The sequence below is a fragment of the Lacerta agilis genome, chromosome 5 (genome assembly GCF_009819535.1).
Source record: "Lacerta agilis isolate rLacAgi1 chromosome 5, rLacAgi1.pri, whole genome shotgun sequence".
NCBI lineage: Eukaryota > Metazoa > Chordata > Lepidosauria > Squamata > Lacertidae > Lacerta > Lacerta agilis.
This window is the reverse complement of record NC_046316.1, coordinates 11,049,367-11,069,555: the sequence shown is the minus strand read 5'-3', so window position 1 is coordinate 11,069,555 and position 20,189 is coordinate 11,049,367. Positions and strand designations below refer to the sequence as shown.

At 40.8% G+C, this 20,189-nt stretch overlaps 1 protein-coding gene across 1 annotated transcript in view; it reads left to right on the top strand.

The window, feature by feature from the left end:
- ADK (adenosine kinase) overlaps positions 1-20,189 on the top strand; it is a 183,352-nt gene that overhangs the window by 43,423 nt on the left and 119,740 nt on the right. Inside the window, exon 4 of the mRNA XM_033148540.1 lies at positions 19,533-19,611. Within this exon, the coding sequence (XP_033004431.1) occupies positions 19,533-19,611 (79 nt within the window). The remainder of the gene's footprint in view (positions 1-19,532; positions 19,612-20,189) is intronic.

Here is a 20,189-nt window from a genome sequence, read left to right as displayed (position 1 = left end):
TAATGGGAGGTACCACATCACTATGGCTTATTTTCGGGGTATGGCTTATTTTTGGGGAACGGCTTATATTTCGCAAATGCATAGAAATCCTGCTATGGCTTATTTTATGGCTATGTCTTATTTTAGGAGAAACAGGGTAGCTGTCTCCTAGACTGCGTTGAGCCAAATGCACACCAGATGATACTTGACTGTATGCATCCACTGAGTCAGTTCCCACATTGAGCTGCCGGCTCACTTTTGCAAATCATCACTGGTCATGTGCACTCCCTACTTAGGTGAGCAGTGCAATGTTGTAGCCATGAACTCACCTGAAGTAGAAAGTGGCAGTGATTTTCGCTGCACATCGAAGTGGGGTTGTAATGTACAAGCTCTGCTATTACACTGCTCATATGAGTACTGATTTCCACTAGTGAACTTGTGGCTGACTCTTACATCACCACTTTCAAGCTGTGTGCTTCTACTTATGTTGAAATACATTTCGTGATACTTTATCACCTTATTTTCTGACTTTATGGAAATATGAGAACTGATTATGTGAACAGGTCTCAGAAAAAATATATGAATCTGAGTTTTGTGTTACATTTTTTTCACCTTGGTTAAACATTATGGCTTCCGCTGGCCTACTGTAATATTAACCTTTTTGCTTTCTTTGTAAATTGCTGGCACAGCATACAGCTAATTCCATTATTGGTGAAGAAGATTAGATAAATGAGATTATTCTAACCTAAATAGCCCACATTGGTTTACGCAGGGGTAACATTGAAAAAGCTTTGCAATTTGTACTGTGTAAAGGTTTTTAGAAAGTGACCTGCCAGTATGCATATTATCTCAAGCATTATCAGTGAAATTAGTTTGCAAGATAATGAATATAATTGTGACTGTTCTTCTCATGGTAATTAATAGCAATTCACGTCCAACAGTCTTGTTTTAGTTCTTGTATTGTCAGTGTCTTCTTACCACTAAACCATTGCTATTTTGCTGCATCCTTTTTGAAGAAAACTAGTTCTATCAATAAATTTATGATTACAACTAAATTGGTTTTATAAAAGACTTTAGTATGTGTGTCTTACTGTCAGTGAGCTTGACCTGCTATTTGTGTTCAGACTGAACAGGTTTGGATTTATGCAAGTGCACTTATTTCTGTGTGACTGTTTTATACTAATTTAGTATAAACAGTGCTGATTGTTTAGAAAATCCAGGGTAAAAGGTTAATCAGCAATTTGGCATTTTAAATAGCTTAGCCTGATATGATTTACTTGTCTTGAAGAACTTGGCAAGCCTTAAGTATATATAGAGTGTTTCAAATCTATAAGTGTTCACCTTAGCTAAAGTTAAGCTTCTGATTCACCACTTTGTTTCTAATTTGTTTTATATTCTAACATAAATTATCTGTAATAAGCTATCCTAATTAAAGTTGGTAAATCTACAACACTGTTCCAATTACGTACTAATCAATTATACACTAATTTAATTCCACTTAGCTACAGTGCATCATTAATCAGGTTCAGACTTGGATAACAGATTTAGCACATTTAACTGGTTTGGGACATTCAAACAACGAGAAAAATAAAGATACTTTTAATACTGAGAAGACCGCATAAGACAATATTCAAGTGTGTGCTATATTAATAGGTTTCATCCTTCATCTTAAAAGTATGAGTGGCACTTCTTAATTCTTGGGAAAAATTAGAACTGTGATCAGAAGCAATTGAAATGATATGCTGAAAACAATGGTTCTTGTTCCATGTCCTAACGCATCATTAAATTTAGGACTGTAAACAGATTCACTCTCTTAAAAACTGAACTAGCAATAGTAAGCGGCAGCTCACGAAAGTTAGTGTTCTTCACAGACAAGCCGACATAGTTCATTGTAGTGGTCTTCCAACAGGTGGGTCCTACTACTGGGTTTCAGGCTGACCTAAGGTAGGTCACAACAGCAGCACTGCCATCATACAATTACTGGGTACATTGCCAAAAGTTAAGAAGTGCACCCACAAATGCATGTTTGGATTAAAGGTGAGCCCTGGGTTTGAAAAAAAATGAATGACAACTGTCTCTTTAAATGTGTGGAACCATGCTGGGGTAGCTAGGGAGCTGATACTGGGGGTACAGAATCATAAAAATGGGTCATCTACTCACTATTAAATGATGATTATAACAGCCGCTTCCCAGGTATGACTCAATTCCTGTTGTGTGTACTGACTAATCCCTCCTTCTACTTGGCCAATCCCCTGGCAACACCTCCCCAGCCTGGGTTGCCTTGAGTGGGTGGAGACCACAGGTATTCAACCTGGGAAGGTGGTGCCAGACCCAACTGCCAGGAGCTGCACCGTGATCACAGGAGGCTACTCGCGACCACGCAAAATGCTCACCCCGTTTGATGCGGGGAGCAGTCATTGCCAACATATTGGCAAACTGACTAAAAAACAGTACTAAAACAACCAAGAAAAAGTGATTTATATGCATTGTATGTGCAGTATAACATTGTGCCACCAGATGGCGGCATGGAGTCCCATTTTTCTCTACCTGTTTTCCCTGTTTAAATTTACAATACTTTAAATGGAAATGCTTCTTTAATGTGTCTAGCTCCAGCCTAAAAGTAGCCTGCTCAATCAATGGGTTATCCATTAAAGCTTTCAGTGAGGTTTTTTTTTTTGGTGGGGGGAGTATATAGACAATACCTGCTTTGAGGAATTCAGATGAAACAGGAAGGAAATTGTATGTCAAAGTAAACAGCCCATTTGATTTTTGCTGCTACTCTTCCAACTCGAAGATTGCCGAACCATTTTTTGAAGTGTCTCAACATTTTTTTGTACAGTTGCATCACTGGTGTGAGGGTATCAAAGCCCAACAGAGGCTTGATGGCAAAGCAAATCCTAATAATACACCCCAAGGCGCAGCACAGCAGTGCTGTTCCCTTGTAAAAAAACAAATGTATTCTCAGCAGTGTGAACTGAATGAGGGAGCTGCTGTATAGCTGACTCACAACTTGCTTGCGTTTAACTTGTGTGATGGCAGCCTTATTCACTAGGTAGACGGCCAGCTGAAATCACACAAATTAAACATACACTTTGGGAAGGTCTTGCTCCGGGAGGCTGTCGTGAGATCTTGCAAGAGCAAGGCAGAGAGAACAAGGCCCACTTGACTCGCTGGCTTCGAAAGAATTGTGGGGACAAAGCCCCTTCCGCCCATAGAGAGGAAGGGGGGTTGCAGGCATCACGAGCGCAGGGGATGGCTCCATTCCCTGGTGCCATTGGCTGAACCGTGGGCGCGGCGCCTGGTTAGCCGACCAATCTGTGCGGCTGATGGGCGTGGCTTGTTGCATTTAAACAAGCGTGCGGCCGGGGCTCAGCATCTTGCTTCCTGCCCCCAGCGGATACCTTTTCTCCTGCCCACCCCCCCTTTAGGCAGCATTTCTTCATGACCTTGCTATGGACCACGGTTGGTCGCCGTTGAGGGGCCTGGTAGGAATTTTCCCACTTGGCAAATTGGCTCTGGCTTGGTGGTTTTCACCTACCTCGTAGCAATACATCACAACTTTGGTCTTGGCGATTAGACATTGGATTATCTCGGGTAGATTAAAGATGGGGGGGGGAGGTTGGGCCATCACCTCCCCCAAATGCTGAAGGGTACTTCGTTAAATGAGTCCGGGGGGCGTGTCCCTGTCCGAAGCCGTGGTAGGTGAGGGCCAAAGGCACGCCCCATATCGGTGACCACAGGATGAGTCCCTAGCTGATGTGCAGCAGCAGGGCTCTCCTATCGGTGGTTAACCCTTCCCGGACTACCAGCACAACGTGCTGGAGTCGGATATAGTCGGTTAGTTCCAGTGCCTAAGCCAATACCACTCAACATCCGTTATCAATAAAGTTGTGGCCTTTTCATGCCCATTAACCTTACTTTTTGAGTCCTGTGTCTTCATTTCACCATGGGAGGGGTCGGGATATTGACCTGCAATTCTGGGGCTGGTCTGTCTACACATGATTTCAGCTTTACGTGCAAACTCTGAGCCTAGTTGTGAGTCATTTGTTTTGGTCTTGTATTAGGATTGTATTACTGCCAAGGTAGCACTAGATCAGGGGTGGCGAACTCCCAAGAGACTGTGATCTACTTACAGAGTTAAAAACTGGCAGTGATCTATCCCCTTTTTGGGGTTCAAGTCAAAGTTGTTGAGCTTTTTTGGGGGAGTAGGGGTGCAGGGCAAAAAAATTGAGCTTTTTTAAGGGGAGCCAAAGTTGTTGAGCTTCTTTGGGGGAGCCAGTGATCTACCGGAAGATCACAATCTACCTGTTGGTCGTGCCTGCACTATATGATGGTGCTGCCCAGGGTTTATGCATCAGGACCTAGGTTGTTTATTAATTGATGGCAAGTCTGGGAATGAACCATACACACTTTCAATGCGTTTTTGGGTGGTTTTTTGTGGGGAGGAGGTTGTCTGGTATTGATATGTAACACCACTCAGATAATGACTAATTGTGTAATCCAAATTTGGTTCCATGCGTAGAATGCTGGGATGCATTTCTTATATGTGTTTGACACCTTTCTGTACATGAGTATGGATCCAAGCCTTTCGTACGCCCCATGACACATAATTAAGTTCCATCATCCACTGCTACAAGCTGTTGCAATGACCACCAGCTTAGATAGTTTTTAAGAGTATCAGTCAAATTCATGGATGATGCATCTGTCAGCAGTTAGTCATGATCACAAAATTGAACCTCCGTGAATAGAAACAGCATATATAACACCCCCCCCCTTCGGTTCCACATATAATGGGGGAAATAGTAAGTAATGAGTTCTACATTTTTTAGTTTGGTGCCATCCAAAAATGCTTTTTTGCTACTGCAGCAAAATATTTGTATATTTGTCTTTAAGATATGTGGATTTCATTGTTTGAAATAAGTTCCACAGATATTCTTCCTAAGTATGAGGGAGTCAGTACTTGAAGGTAACAGGCCCTGACACTATTGATCTTGAGCCATTCCATACTGTGGAAAAACATATGTTATTAATAGCCATGCTATCTTTCTGGGCATCATAGCTAAAACCTTATTCCCTCAGGGCACAATGATGTCCTAATGCCACACATCCTTCAATAGTTACATTTTGCAAGTTTATTTTGGCATCTCCAACTAAATGTTGCAGCCCTAGCAAAAGTTCCCACTTGGGATGATGTGACAAGTTAAAGCTTGAGAACTTTTACTACCATGCAGCAAGACGGAGAGGTTGGAAGATGTGAACTTGAGAGGAGGCTAGGCATGTAGCATCACAAAACCTACCTGGCCATATGTCTGAACCTGGCCACTGGGTTGGATAGTGAGCCAAAATGCATGGACCCTACGAAGCAATGGCGGCTCACAAAACTGCAGGGACGCTTTTCAAAGGTGACACAAGGGTGGCTTTGTCTGTATTTGATTTCTTATAGTATTTATACTATGCCTTTCTACCTCACAGGTGCTCAAGGAGACTTACTGAAGCACATAATAAAAAAAAACCAGTCATATTCTTAAAAAATAAGTAAAACAAATCCATAAAAATACAAAGGCAGTGAGGGTTTAGTGATTTTCTTAAAATAGTAAAAAGAAGAAGAAGAAGACATTTTATATCTTTCCTCCACTTTTTAGCATTGTTTTAATTTTATTGAAACAAAATGTAATTTTTTTCCCAGTAGCACCTTAGAGACCAACTAAGTTTGTTATTGGTATGAGCTTTTGTGTGCATGCACACTTCTTAGTGTGCATACATGCGAGTGGTGCTGTGGGTTAAACCACAGACCCTAGGGCTTGCCGATCAGAACGTTGGCGGTTCGAATCCCCGCAATGGGGTGAGCCCCCGTTGTTCGGTCCCTGCTTCTGCCAACCTAGCAGTTCGAAAGCACGTCAAAGTGCAAGTAGATAAATAGGTACCGCTCCGGTGGGAAGGTAAACGGCATTTCCGTGCGCTGCTCTGGTTCGCCAGAAGTGGCTTAGTCATGCTCGCCACATGACCTGGAAGCTGTATGCCGGCTCCCTCGGCCAATAAAACAAGATGAGTGCCGCAACCCCAGAGTTGTCCGCAACTGGACCTAATGGTCAGGGGTCCCTTTACCCTTACCTTTACCATTGTGATTTGTCCTGGACAGCATGATACTATTTGTTGATAAATATAAAGTTCTTTGCTATATATAGTTTTATGTTTACTAACATTTTGTATTTGATTGAAATCTCACTTTGCTTCAGTGAAATCAGGATACTCACTGCTGTTTCTAATTATCTCTCAGTTCTTTATGTTGGCATTTGATGCTGCGAGAGCCATCATTTTTATAATAACCTTGATGTGGGGCATTCGTCTGCATCAAGCTTATTTTCTGCAGTATTTAAAGTCCCATAGTCAAGACCTCCCATTTACTGAACCTCATAAATTGTAGAAAGAAACAGATGAATAACTGAGAGGCAGTTTCTGTTCAGTAAGGTGACCTGTACGGTATCTTTGCAGTCATTATTCATTGTTGTGCCTCAATAGTGAAAAAAGAAGGGGAAATATAATCAAAAGTGCTATAGAAAGTTGTGTTTTCTTCTTAAAAGCAAGCTGACACATTTTGAGCTGCAAAGTGTGTGTTTTTCTGAATAGTTTTCTATGTATCTTTCTAGCCTTTTAAGGGAGAAGCAGAGCTTGGTTTCCGTGTTTTTGTGTTGCACAACTGGAGAAAGTCTACTTTTCTTTCAAGAATGGAACTTTTAAGTCTAAATATGTATTGACTTGGAAGTCAGGGGTCTGAACTCACCTCCCTGTTCTGTCTTTTGGTATCATGCTTTAAAAGTGTGTTCTCTTACGTTCAGATTTGGTAGAGCGTTTAACGGTATTCAGGCTAGAAAAGACATTGGTTACTAGACTTTGGTGTCACAGAGCATTTGAACAAGTTGATAACCTGGACTTTGTGCATAATTTGTATAAAAGCTGTTACATGATAACCATCTCCCCCCCCCCCCAAATGCCACCTAGTGCTATTCCTTTGCCGCTGCTGCTGTTGGGTTGTGCATATGGGGTGTCAGCCTCCCATTTTTGTGAGTACAGTACAAAGAAGGCTCAAATCTAAAAGCATGCTAGAAATGGTATTTAAAAGATTGATAATACAGTAATATGGTCCATTAACTTAATGTTGCGGGTGGCACTTCCCCCCTTTTCCATTGCTCTAAACTTTGCCCTGTGTTTCTGGCCAGGATGTATGGTAATTGAAAGAAAAGAACTGGGGGAGGGAAATAAAGTGGGGTTGGAAAGTTTCCTTCATTACCACCGTTCTCTGTCTAACTAATTTGGTATAATGTCCACCAATCCTATGCGTGTTTTCTTAAAAATAAGTCCCTCTGTTTCAGATAAGTGTTGATAGGTTTGCAGCACCTGTGTGTATTACCTACTAAGCTTTTTTTTGGGGGGGGACTCATTTTGTGATAAGGATCTTACATTATCACCATTTTATATTGATTACCTCCCCTGTTGCCAGAAATGATGACTGATACAACATTCCTGTGATCTTACCAGAGCTATTTCCCCCCTGTCATGCTCTTTCAGATTTACTTGAAACAGTATTTCTGTAATTAATATGTGTAAGGGAAAACAAATTGCTTTTAAAAGAGAGCAGTACACTGCAGCGATGAATTATTTCTTTGAGAGAAAAAGTGCTTTATTTTTCCGGAGAGAATGGAAGAATTAATGGCAGATAAAACAACATTCAATAAAATTGTTGATTGCTTCTCTGGAAAGAGGAGGGAGTGGCTTCAAGATTGGGAAACTTATACTGGGTGACTAAGAGCCTTCTAAGTTTATATTCTTGAGTGTAATGATATGAAAATAAAATTAATAGGAATAGAGAAAGTATTTGAAGGCCAGAACTTTGCTTTTTAAGGATCTGCCTGTTGCTGCTGCTACTCCTACACTTTGAAGTAACCTTTCCCATTAGTCCACTGAGCTGGGTTGCCTCCAATATTACCTGCTTGTTTGATTGATAACACTTCAGAATCAGTGTTTGTCGCTTCCATAACATGTTACTCATGTAAACTACCAGGGCTCTTACTTTCAAGAAGAGCCTGCATGAGTACAACCGCTTCCCTGTTTGAACTTTTGCGTAGAGGGTGGAGAATGGGTTCAATGTCAGCAAAGGTGTAATTATATCAGGAAGGTGGCATTGGAGGAACGGGGAATTGGCAAAAATCACCATGTTTGTTTGTTTGTTTGTTTGTTTGTTTGTTTGTGTAAGTGTAAATGTTAAGTGTGTAAAATGTATTGTTAATCATAGCTGCATACATTTCATTGCACATCTCCAAACATAATTTGAATCCCTTCAATATATATTTACAAACTGAAAACCATTCACAACTTTAATCTTCCCGTATTAAATTTTTAATTTTAGGGTTGAATCCAGGGCTGCAAGAAATGCCTCCCCCCCCAACCTCCCCAAATCTGCTCTGAAGGCCCCCCACAACTTTCTGAGGCAAGGGGAAGTTCCACTGTGCATGTGGAACTGTTGGGTGTATCTCTGCCAAGTGTGATGTATAAGGCAAAATCTGATCTGTACATTTTTCATTGCATTTTCCAGTCAATCTAAGCATTTTGGCTTTATTTGCTATGGTACTGAAAGCCGTCTACCTATGATCCTGCTTAGATTCACTGGTGGCTTTCAGAACTTCAGCTATTTCATAGTGTATGAGACTTCAGGTTTTGGCTGAACATCAGGTTGATGTTGACTTCAGACATCCTTTTTCTTTCTTTCAAAACCACAGATCAGCTTAGAGAATGTCAGTTGTGTTTTGCTTTTTTATTCACAGAGAGAAGTTGATTTACCACATCATATTTCTTTTTCTGGCTAAATTTGTCAAGTGATCTAATGAGTCAGGGATGGCGTGTAGTATTTGAGTGCTGCATCTCTCTGACAGGGAGAGATCACATTTTACATTAAAAGGGTCTGATATTGTTATGCCAAAGACCGATGAAAACAAGCTAACATGGGCAGGGGAAATCGGCAAATGATAGTTTATGGAAGGTAAGTTAATAAATCTAAATTTATTATTATGTAAAAAAAAAGCTACGTTTTTAAACTGGTCTGTTTCAGCTGCTCTGAGCATTGAAGTGCACAGGAAGCAAAGAAATAAATGAGTTTGCGAGACTGGGAACGTATTTTGAATTGCAACAGGTTTCATGGTTGATGTGTCTTGCGCCAAACCATTGTGTGTGTTTTATTGTTACCATTTAGAAGCGTGGGTGGTGATATTAGTGAAGTCAGAGCTGGAGTGTGCTTGCAGCTGATGCAGCAGATTGGAGAGAACATGCTTACTATTCTTTGATGGAAGCAAGCAAGTTCAAATTTGTGTTTTTATATGGAGTGGGGGACATCCCTTCCAAATGTTGGACGACTTCAGTTTGCATAAGGCCCAGCTGGGATGGTCAGTGGTCAGCAATGATGGGAGCAACATCCAGCAACTTCTGGTGGGCCACAGGTCTTCCCATCTCTGCTTTAGATGGTTCTCTGATATTTCAGTTTCACCATCCTGGACTACACCATCTGACAGATTCAAAACTTCCAAGGAATTTCCTTTTGTTTGCTGGTAAATCTCTGATCGAGACCTAATATTTATCACCACTGGGATTCTAGACTACAAAAATAAAATAAGATTAAGTTCTTCCTCTATTGTGTTTTCCCCCTAAACCTTGTATGGTTTCATATGGAAGGTGCTCCAAGCCCTTGGTGAGTTTCACTGACTGTTTCTGTATCCTTTCTAAGCCTGGTAGCTTTTTCAAATGGAGTATCCAAAATTGTCCGTGGTTTCCCAAGTGTGGCTGCACTGTAGATCTATATGCAGATCCACAATTTCATAAAAATTTAGCAAGGTCATATGCACCATACAAAAAACCTTGAAAAAAATCTTCCATGCAACCTTGTGCTTGGTCCAGTATCAAGTATGAATATGGTTTGAAAATTCTGTTGTTGTTTTTTAACCAAGGAAACTCTTCTGTACCTTCTTAAGGATTCTTATATGGAAAAATATCAATATTGAACGAAATCTCACTCTTTAATATCATATGTTACTTGGTGGTATGCCCACTTCATTTTGTGCTTTGGACTTTAAACATTTTTATAGATTGTTCTGTAAATAAAATAGGATCTTGAACACCATTTGCATTTTCTTTTATAATTGGTAATGTACTCTTACATGATTTTAATTGGAACATCTTACTCAGGGGGAAAGCACATTTTATAGAGCTATATATGACAAGTTTTTCAAAACTTATTTTTAGTATTTCACATAAAATTAAACTTGACTCAGATGAAGACAGAAATTAATACCTTATGAGCTTTTCTTATAGCAGGACACAGTTCAGCATTTAGAGTTGTTTAGCCCTTGCAAATTAAGAAAAGACCAGGTTTAGCTTAGACATTGAAAACTGCATCATAATATTCCTGGAGTTAAACTCAAAACACATTGGAAACTTTAGCAACATAATTCACCCAGCACTGGTACACAAACTCTAGTCACTTTGCTGACATGTTAATGAAATGGAGAAGTAGCTTGCACTTGTATGTTTGCATGTTTTTATTCAGCAGGCTTTAGAATAATTACTTCAGCTTCATAGTGAAGGATCTAAATTAGTACAAAAATTGTTTGGTTTAGCCACAATCCAAATTTAACTTAAAATTGTCCAAGATCAGCATGTGCCTGTTACAAGGCTAATTTCAGTCCCAAATAATAAAAGTGTTTGTAAACGAAATTAATATCAGGGTAAATTCTTCACTTGCTCTTGTTCCAAGCTTTTTAAGTTGTTGTTGGTAAGTATTTCCTCTTATCTAAGTAGGATCTGATCCAAAACTACTTCAACCACGAAGGATTTACATCTTTAATTTGTTTTCATCTAGAATATGATTGAATGCTATTAATATCAGTTAAAGACAAAATGCGGCATACACATTTATGCATCTATCTGATGCTTTCCTAAATCTGTCACTTTGGATCATCAATTACTGGTGTTATTGCAGATGAAGGGGTGGGGGTGGGGGATAATCTATTCTTTATATTTATCACAGACTAGTGACAAATTTGATATTCAATCTTTTTATGAAAGAATTTTACTTAACCCTGCTTGGTTGGGTACTCTCTGGAGATGTGTGAGCACCATGCTTCTTGTCCCAAAAAGGGTCAAGTATTTTGCAAGTTTTATTTTTGAATGTTTGCAAAGAGCTCTGAGGATGCTCACAAAATGCCCCGTGCTGCTGCCTCCTCCCTATCCTCTGACCCATGGTCTAATTACGTATATTGGGGCAGGAGCTAGAGGTCTGAAAAGTGGTATACAATTCATCAATAGTAATCATAATAAAATAATACCAATTGATAATACCTTGTGTATGGAGTGTTAGGGGACGGGGAGCACCTCTGGTGGGGGACACATTATGCTCCTCCTGGGGTTGTTTGTCCACCTTTGGTCCCCACAGCTCTCAACTGTGGCTCCTAGAAGCTGTCAGCATTCAACAGTTACCACACCCCAGGAACAGCTTCGACTGGCCAGCTAAGCCAAGTGAGGGTCTCAAACCCTCGCAGAGCTAGGGACTTCCCCTGCATACGAAGACAGGCTCTGGCGGATTGAGCAGACGAGACCAATAGTAGTTGTAATGGTCAAGAAGGCGGTTTCTGCATGTGCTGTAGAGGGAAGTAAGGAGCAGATGGAGCTCATCAAGGAGAAGGAAAACTCTGATCCCAAGCTTCTGCTGCTTTGTGGGATATATTCTAGAGAAGAAAAAGCTAAGGAATAAACAGCACACAAGTCTGGAGTGGAGTCCCTAAGATGCTAGGATGGCGTCTTGTATGCTTTCTTCTGGCAACTACTTCAGCCAATCTGGTGCCACACATATTGTTCTGCTTTCCTTTGGACCTCATCAGCAAATGGGGGGGGGGGCAGAGAGGGGTGTTGTTTGTCTGGGCGGCCCAGCACCTCCCAGGGAAGGTACACATTTCCCAGGGGAAATGGTCCATAGGATGTACAATCTGTATTGGCTTGCCTTTGCCCAATTTCTTCTTATGTCATTCCAGAAGGACCCTAAACCCTCAGCACTGGAAGTTGCAGTGGGGAGGGGAGAAGGAGGAAGCCCCCTTGTGCCAGCAGTGTTCTGTTCACATTCCCTGGATCCCAGCTAAAATGTTTAGAAGGCATCTCCAAAGACAAAATAGGAGCAGGGGCAGCTGCTGGTGATCGGAAGGGGATGAGGCACATGGAATCTGATCATACATAATCTTAAAATAAGCAACAATATAATGGAACCTGTCCTTGATATGAAAAGAGCTCAAACTTGGCTCCTGCTAATTCTGTTCTATGAGTCTAATATTAAGTGTTTTTGTTACTTGAAACACATTTCCACAGTGATTGGACTGAGTAAGTAGATGAAACTGCAGTGTCAGTCAGCATCTACTCTTCTGGGGAGGAAATGGGAAATTAAGTTTCACCTGATGCATTACATAATTTGGATTATGGTTATTAATTCTACATTTTCTGCGTGTTTGTTCCCCTGCCCCCTGCAATTCAGCTTCCCTTACCATACAGCTCTCTGGTAGCAGACCTGAAATAACAAACACTTTAACTGAAAGGCAAATTGCATTTCTAGCTTAAAAGTTGAATGATGTTCTAAATTTTTCACTCTGCGTCGAATCAAATGTGCTCAATTGTATTGGATTGCAAGAGCCCCCAATGTCATTATATAGCACCCAACACTTTCATCTAAACTGACAGGACTTGGAGAGACAGATTTAGAATTCTAAATTTTGTAGCAGCAGTGGATTTGTTAGCTGATGCAGATGTTACTGTATTTGCAAATGCAGGAGGGGTTGTCAGCTTCACAGGCACAGACAAATGCATTGTGAACCTTCAAGTCTTGCCTTGCTGGCTCCCCCATGAAATCCAGATTGGGCTCTGATTCACAGTTGGGCCAATTGGAGCAGGATATGTTCAAAGCAGCAAATTTAGTTCTGTACAAATAATAAACTGTAACACAAACTCTCAAAAGACAATTAAGACTTTGAGGCATTTGTGTAATAGGTTCACATCCCACAGGAGGCTGTGTTGTCTGCAAGGATACTGAACTTGCTGTCTTCAAAAGCAGCCCTGTGTAAAGTGATGTGAGCTTATAACAGTCTGAGAACATGGAATCACCTGAATGAATTATTCAGGTTTTGAAACAAGGTTCTTTAAACGGTGCTTTGGACTGCATAAATGTTAAGGTGGTATTGCGTTGTAAAATATTCTAGGTTAGGAGTGACTGGTGGGGGGGGGGGGTCCATGAACCTGATTTGCCTGGCCCAAGCCCTTTTCAAAAGCCCACTCCCTTGGCCAAATTTACTGAAACCCCAGCTGCCACTGAGAGCGGATTAGAACACCCTGAAAACAGGAAGGCCCGCTCCACCTTGCTCCTGGTGAAACACCGAAACAGATCAGAGAGTATTTTCCTGTTTCTGGAGTGCTTTGATACGCTGTCAAGGCTGGCAGGTAGTTTGGTGCTGCCAGATCAGTAGCCATCACTGCTCTCTCAGTGGCGTTCCTTTCCAACAGAAACTGACACATGGAGAGGAGAGGAAAAGGAGGAGCGAGGTCAAGAGTTGGTGCTGCTACATGGTATGGCTTTTTCTCCATGGTTTTCCCTTCTCTCTATGTCACGTGGAAAGTAGATGATTTTCCTCCCCATCGCCCCTTCCTAGAGCAGAGAGTGCTTGATGGGGAGGAAAATTCTGTTAAGTGTGGATATTATTTGTGTGCTGGGTGTGAAAGAGAATGTGGGTGGTGGGTGGCAACACCTACTTTTGCAACATTCACTTTTGCATTGGCCACACTTGCCGCAGATAGCCCTTGGGAGAGAGGTTTGGTCAACAACAAATACAGCCCTCCAGCTAAAAAAGGTTAGCCACCCCTGTTTTCTACATGCATAGCGAGTGCAGTGGCTTAAGCCTTTCAATGTGTTTTGTGGCCATGCTGATTCAAAACTTCTCCTGCCTTTCCTTTCTATACATCCCAATATCAGAAGGCCAATAACAGGCCATTTGGAATGAGGGTAAAACAGCTGAAGAGTGAAAGATTAAGTACCCCCAACAGATGCACCCGTTTTCCACTCAGAATTGCAAGCCTTTTGTGGGAATTTTTCATTATAAAAAAACAAACCCAAAAAAGTTGGGGGAAAGTTACACTGAACAGCTCAATCTTTATCCTTCTTTGGGACTAGGTATTTGCTGAAATGTTATTGAGAAAGAGTAACACTGGAGTAAAGTAAGATCACATTTATTTGAACATACCTAGTTTATGTATTGACTTTATCAACTTTTGCTCTAAATCAGGCACCCCCAACCTTCGGCCTTCCAGATGTTTTGGACTACAATTTCCAACATTCCTGACCACTGGTCCTGTTAGTTAGAGATCATGGGAGTTGTAGGCCAAAACATCTGGAGGGTCGCAGGTTGGGGGTGCCTGCTCTAAATGATTGGACTATTCATGTTAGGGACTTCAGGTAAGACACTTGCAAAAAGGGACACAGGTGGCGCTGTGGTCTAAACCATAGAGCCTAGGGCTTGCCAATCAGAAGGTCAGTGGTTCGAATCCCCATGACGGGGTGAGCTCCTGTTGCTCGGTCCCTGCTCCTGCCAACCTAGCATTTCAAAGCACGTCAGAGTGCAAGTAGATAAATAGGTACCGCTCTGGCGGGAAGGTAAACAGTGCTTCCATGCGCTGCTCTGGTTCGCCAGAAACGGCTTAGTCATGCTGGCCACATGACCCAGAAGCTGTACGCCGGCTCCCTCGGCATATAGAGCGCCGCAACCCCAGAGTCGTCCGCGACTGGACCTAACAGCCAGGGGTCCCTTTATCTTTAAGACACTTGCAACCCAGTTAGGCATTCACAGAGAAAAGTGACAACATAAAAAAGAAGGAAGGAAGGCAAAGAAGAAAGGCTGTTAATAGGTAAATTACCTTGCCAGCCTAAGGCTTCAATCCCATATATACTTGCCTGCAATTAAGCCCTATGGAACTTCTAAGAGGATTTGTATAGGATTGTACTCAGGTTCTTTATTTCCTGGTGAAATGACTAGGAATGAAAGAAAACCCTTTTACTAAAAGAGAAAATTACCATGGTTTGCAACTAACTGCATTAAGAAGGTGATTGCGTTCAGGACTCTGCATATACTACTAGTTAAAACAGCTAATTATACTTTTCTGTAGAACACTTCTGAAAACTGCAACTCCTCTTGGAAGTATTTATTACTGCAAACTAGCATTACCTCAAACAAGTACTATATTTTCCAAAACCACCTCATCCAAACAAATAGCAACTAAATCAGAAGTCAGTAATTCCAAACAGGTTCCATGTTATGAAGACCAAATGTTAATATATGAAAGAGACAATTTGCCTGTGCATTTTCGAAGGTTCATAGCTTTGAAATACTTTACCACAAACATTAGAGGTTGAAAAAATGCACTTAAATGTCAGTTTGATGGACGCCAAAAGAACATTTTCCACATATGGTTGCATTTAAACATTATTGGAACAAGATGGAAAAAGTAACATCGATACAAAAGTAAGGTTAAAACATTAGCTCTTAAGGATTGTGATTTAAAGACTTTTTTCTTTTCAGTAGAGTCAGCCACCTTTAACCATGTGTTTTGTGAAAAGCCCTAAAATGAAAAAAGCTGCATTTTATTTACTATTACCTGAAAGTCTCTCCCTGCTTTGCTCTTCATCTTTGAGAATTCCCATATATGAAGCTCTGAAATGCTGTTGAACACTGAATAAAATTTATTTTAGAGATTATGACATGTTAAAAATAATAGATAAACGTTGCAAATAGAAGCATACACATAAATTTGTCAGTGCTACATGACATCCTGGATAAGAAAAACAATCGTCTTTAAATTCCTTATTTTTCTCAATCACAAAAGAAGTAAAAACAGCTATTTTGGCTCTTAAGAAAAAAAAATTGTGTTAGGGTAATACAACGCAGGTGTGTGGTCTAAATCACTGAGCCTCTCGGGCTTGCCAGTCGGGAGGTTGGCAGTTCAAATCCCCGTGATGGGGTGAGCTCCCATTGCTCGGTCCCAGCTCCTGCCAACCTAGCAGTTTGAAAGCACCCCAAAAAGTGCAAATAGATAAATAGGTACTGCTCCAGCGGAAAGGTAAACGGCATTTCCATGCACTGCTCTGGTTTTGGTGTTCCATTGTGCCAGAAGCGGCTTAGTCATGCTGGCCACATGATCCGGAAAAACTGTCTGCGGAGCGGACAAATGCCGGCTCCCTTGGCCTTTAAAGTGAGATGAGCGCTGCAACCCCAGAGTCATTCGTGACTGGACTTAACTGTCAGGGGTCCTTTACCTTTTTAAAATATCTTTATTAGGCTAACTTGTTACTTAGATCTGTCTCCACCTTTTTGTTAAAATGCACTGGTTCCTTAGCAGGTGAAAAACAGGAATCAAAAGGAACTAAGCAAGTTTTATGTTAGCAATGGTCGAAATTAGGAGTTGTGCCAGACAAAAAGTCAATAGAATGCAGTTGGAGGGAATGTTCCCCCAGAAAATGAAGTTTTCAAGTGGTATAGAATCCTTGTCCTCCAGATTAGAATCTTACTGTTGAACAAGTAAATAGCAGCGTTCTCCAAGTCATACACATATTGCCATAATACTGATTTTGGAATTTTTCTTAAGGACGAACATTGCTGCCTTTATTTTCTGTGTTACAGAATACAGTGGTACCTCTGGTTACGAACTTAATTAGTTCCGGAGGTCCATTCTTAACCTGAAACCGTACTTAACCTGAGATACCACTTTAGCTAATGGGGCCTCCCACTGCCGCACAATTTCTGTTCTCATCGTGGGGCAAAGTTCTTAACCCAAGGTACTATTTCTGGGTTAGTGGAGTTTGTAACCCAAAGTGTTTGTAACCCGAGGTACCACTGTACCTTATTTAGCTGTTCAACAAGGGGATTCTAAATAGGACAACAAGGGTTTCACATCACTAGAAGATGCAGGAGGATTTCTGCTTTTTTGTGGAATAGTACTGAAGAGTCCCATCTCGTCTCCAATACTGTTTAACATTTACATGTAGCAATTGGGTAAGATCACCCAGAGATTTTTTTAACTTTGATGTCATCAGTTTACATTTGACACTCGGCTACTTTTCCTTGGTCTATTTTTAGGATGTAGAAGAAATTCTGAGCTGGTGTTTGGGGGCAGTTTTGGATTGGTTGGAGTGAACAGCCTGCAGCTTAAGACAAGATGGAGTTACAGTTGGTTGGAGAAAGCTGATGACATGGGCACCTTAAATGAGCCCAGAAACAAATGGATAAATCAGCGGAGTTAGGTAAAGGTTCAGAGTAGTGTGTTCTGATCTCCCGAGCCCAGCCAGAACTTTGGCAGCTTTATCCTGAGCCACCTGAAGTTTCTGAATTATCTTTATGGGTAGATTTAGAGCAATTTGCGTTAATTCAATTTGTTGGTCATCAGAGCCTAAATGGCTCAAGTCTGGTCTGATTTTGTTTAGGTTGGGCACAGCTGATTTACCAGGTGGATGTGGTTAAAGACACTCCTGGCTGCCACCAAAACATCCAAGAGACATTCTGAATCTAGCAGTGCCCCTCAGTATGCAAACATACTGCTTTTAGAGAGAGTGAAACTTTCAAAGTCCTCTGTTATATCTGGAACCACTGCCTGCCAAAGAACACTATACTTCTTTGAAGACTATCTTCCAAGTCCTATTTCCATCTGAAGTGCTGTAAACATGCATGGGACACAGCACTTTCTCAGATAAAACATCTGGATTGTGCAACAGCCGCCTTAGGGAGATACATCTGATACATCACTGCCTGCTTTTTGTTGGGCTACGAAGACTGTGTTCTTCCTCTTTTAATATCTCTTTTATGCTGTGTTAAACTACTGCTATTTTAATTATTTGCTGTTTGCTTCATTTGTAATTTTGTTTCATTTCTGAATTATGAGCCGCTTTCAGTACGGCTGCAGTAGAAAGGTGGGAAACATTTTTGTAGATATTATTGTAATAACACAGAACTGGGAATAGCTATACGTCTGCTTGTAGTTTCTAAAGACCCTTGAGAGCTCAGAAAATTATTTTTCTTTGGGAATTCAGTCTGTATCACAATGGAAGCTCTAATCGGTACTGTATTTCTATTACCAAAAGCTGCCACCCAATAAGCTTCTCAATCTTTTCATCAGCCAGATAAATTGAATTTGTTGTACTATAAAAACATTCTGAGAAATCAATTATTGCATATGTGTTCTCTTCTAGTACAGCTCTAATCAACAGAAACATTTATTTCTCCCCCAGTGCAGCCTGTGATCATTATGACTGCTCTGAAATATCCATAACTGTGAATGCATTTTAGTCGCAATATGCACCGTGGAAAAGCCACACAGTGGCCCAGTGTCATGTGTATGCACCCCTCCTCCCTCCACCACAGTCATGAGGAGGATATGAAAAGTGTCTACTTCAGCTTTAGATTAACTGCAGTTTAACATTGTACCTAAATCCTAGTATTTACTTACTTCACTTAAGAATTGCTTGCTGTGATTTTCAATATAATAAATCGCAAGTTGTGGCTAACCTTAACTACGGGTGGTGGAAATATGCCAACATAATAAACTAAGATTTGAAAGTTGGTTTGTTTCTCCAGTTCCCCCACCTTTCCCATGTGCCCCTGAACCAAATGTTTAGGGGACTATCCAGAACAGCATGGTGCGTGGGTTTGCCATAGGGGCTGCCTCCACCTGATTAAACACCATCCCTTAAGCAGATCGGGAGCATTGGTGTCACCCATAATTCTTAATGTTGTACTGAAAGGTAATATAGCTATTAAATGAGAAAGTTTGGCACCATAAATAGATATTCGGGTGGGAGACCTTTTCCTTCCCTCCTCATGTCCTTATTAATTTGACCCCATGGTGTCTGCTCTGACTCCAGCCACATCTGCTTGGGTGACATATGCAGTAAATTTGTGCACGAGTTAAATGGATCAAGCAGAAGATGCAATTCCAGTAAAGTTATGGGACTTAATATAAAAAGAATTTAAAAGGTGCAGAATCAGCTGAAGTAGGGCTTAATATAGCTGCATATGAGAAATTAGTTGTTTAGGTATATGCTCAGATTCAAGCTGGATTAAAACGAGATCATTCAAAGAAATATCTCATTTACTTTGGAAAAGAAAAAGGAAAGAAACAACTTTTTGCATGCTTGTGTGTGCCAGAACTTTGCATATATTTGTTTGAGAATATGAGTATACCTCTGGTTCAGCCAGAAAAAATGCTGAAAGAAAAACATGGCTGTAAGAAACAATACATATATGTTCAGTATCTTGCTTGATAGAGGCCTGTGCACTCAGTGTATGCTGTTTCTCTTTTAAGCAAGGATTCTCAAATAGTGCCAGAATTGGTGGTGAAGGGTGTGTGTTTGTGTGTTTATTAAGTGAGAAGTTTTGAAGTGTGAAAAATAAAATGTAACTTCCTTTTTTCTCTTCTCTTCCTGTGATTTCTTACAGATTTGAAGAACTTGTGAAAAAGTTCAAAGTAGAGTACCATGCTGGTGGATCGACTCAGAATTCTGTTAAAGTGGCCCAGGTTTGTAATCCCTCAGATTAAATTAAATTTGAAAGAGGTAGTTGTTTTAAAAACTTTCCCGCATAATCTTGTTTATAATAGGAACATAACCCTAGCATTGTTGTTGATGTGCTGTGTAGTTTCCAACAATAATGTACAGTGTAAGATGACTGGTCATCTAAAATTTAGACTCATTTTTTCACCTTCCTTTTACACACACTGTTTATTATTTCTTTTAGATTTCTGGCTAAACAAAACAGGACTCTTATCTTGTCCTTCAGCAAGTAGTGAGGAAGAGTGGGGAGTGTTGGGATCTAGCAAGATACAAAGTGGGATATTTTGTGACTGCAAGAAATAATGGGGAAATAATTATAGTTTCTAAGTAGTGCCTGGTTATTCGTGCTACATTTTGTTGCTCTGCCTAGTTTACATGCTCTGTGGCTATAGTGATCATAGCAGTTGTGCCTACCTGAAGCAAGTAAGATAATCAGAGTACAGTGGTGCCCCGCTAGAGGAAAATAATTCGTTCTACGAATCTTTTCGTCTAGCGGTTTTTTCGTCTAGGGAAGCGGCAATGCAAACCGCGGTTTTCGCTAGAC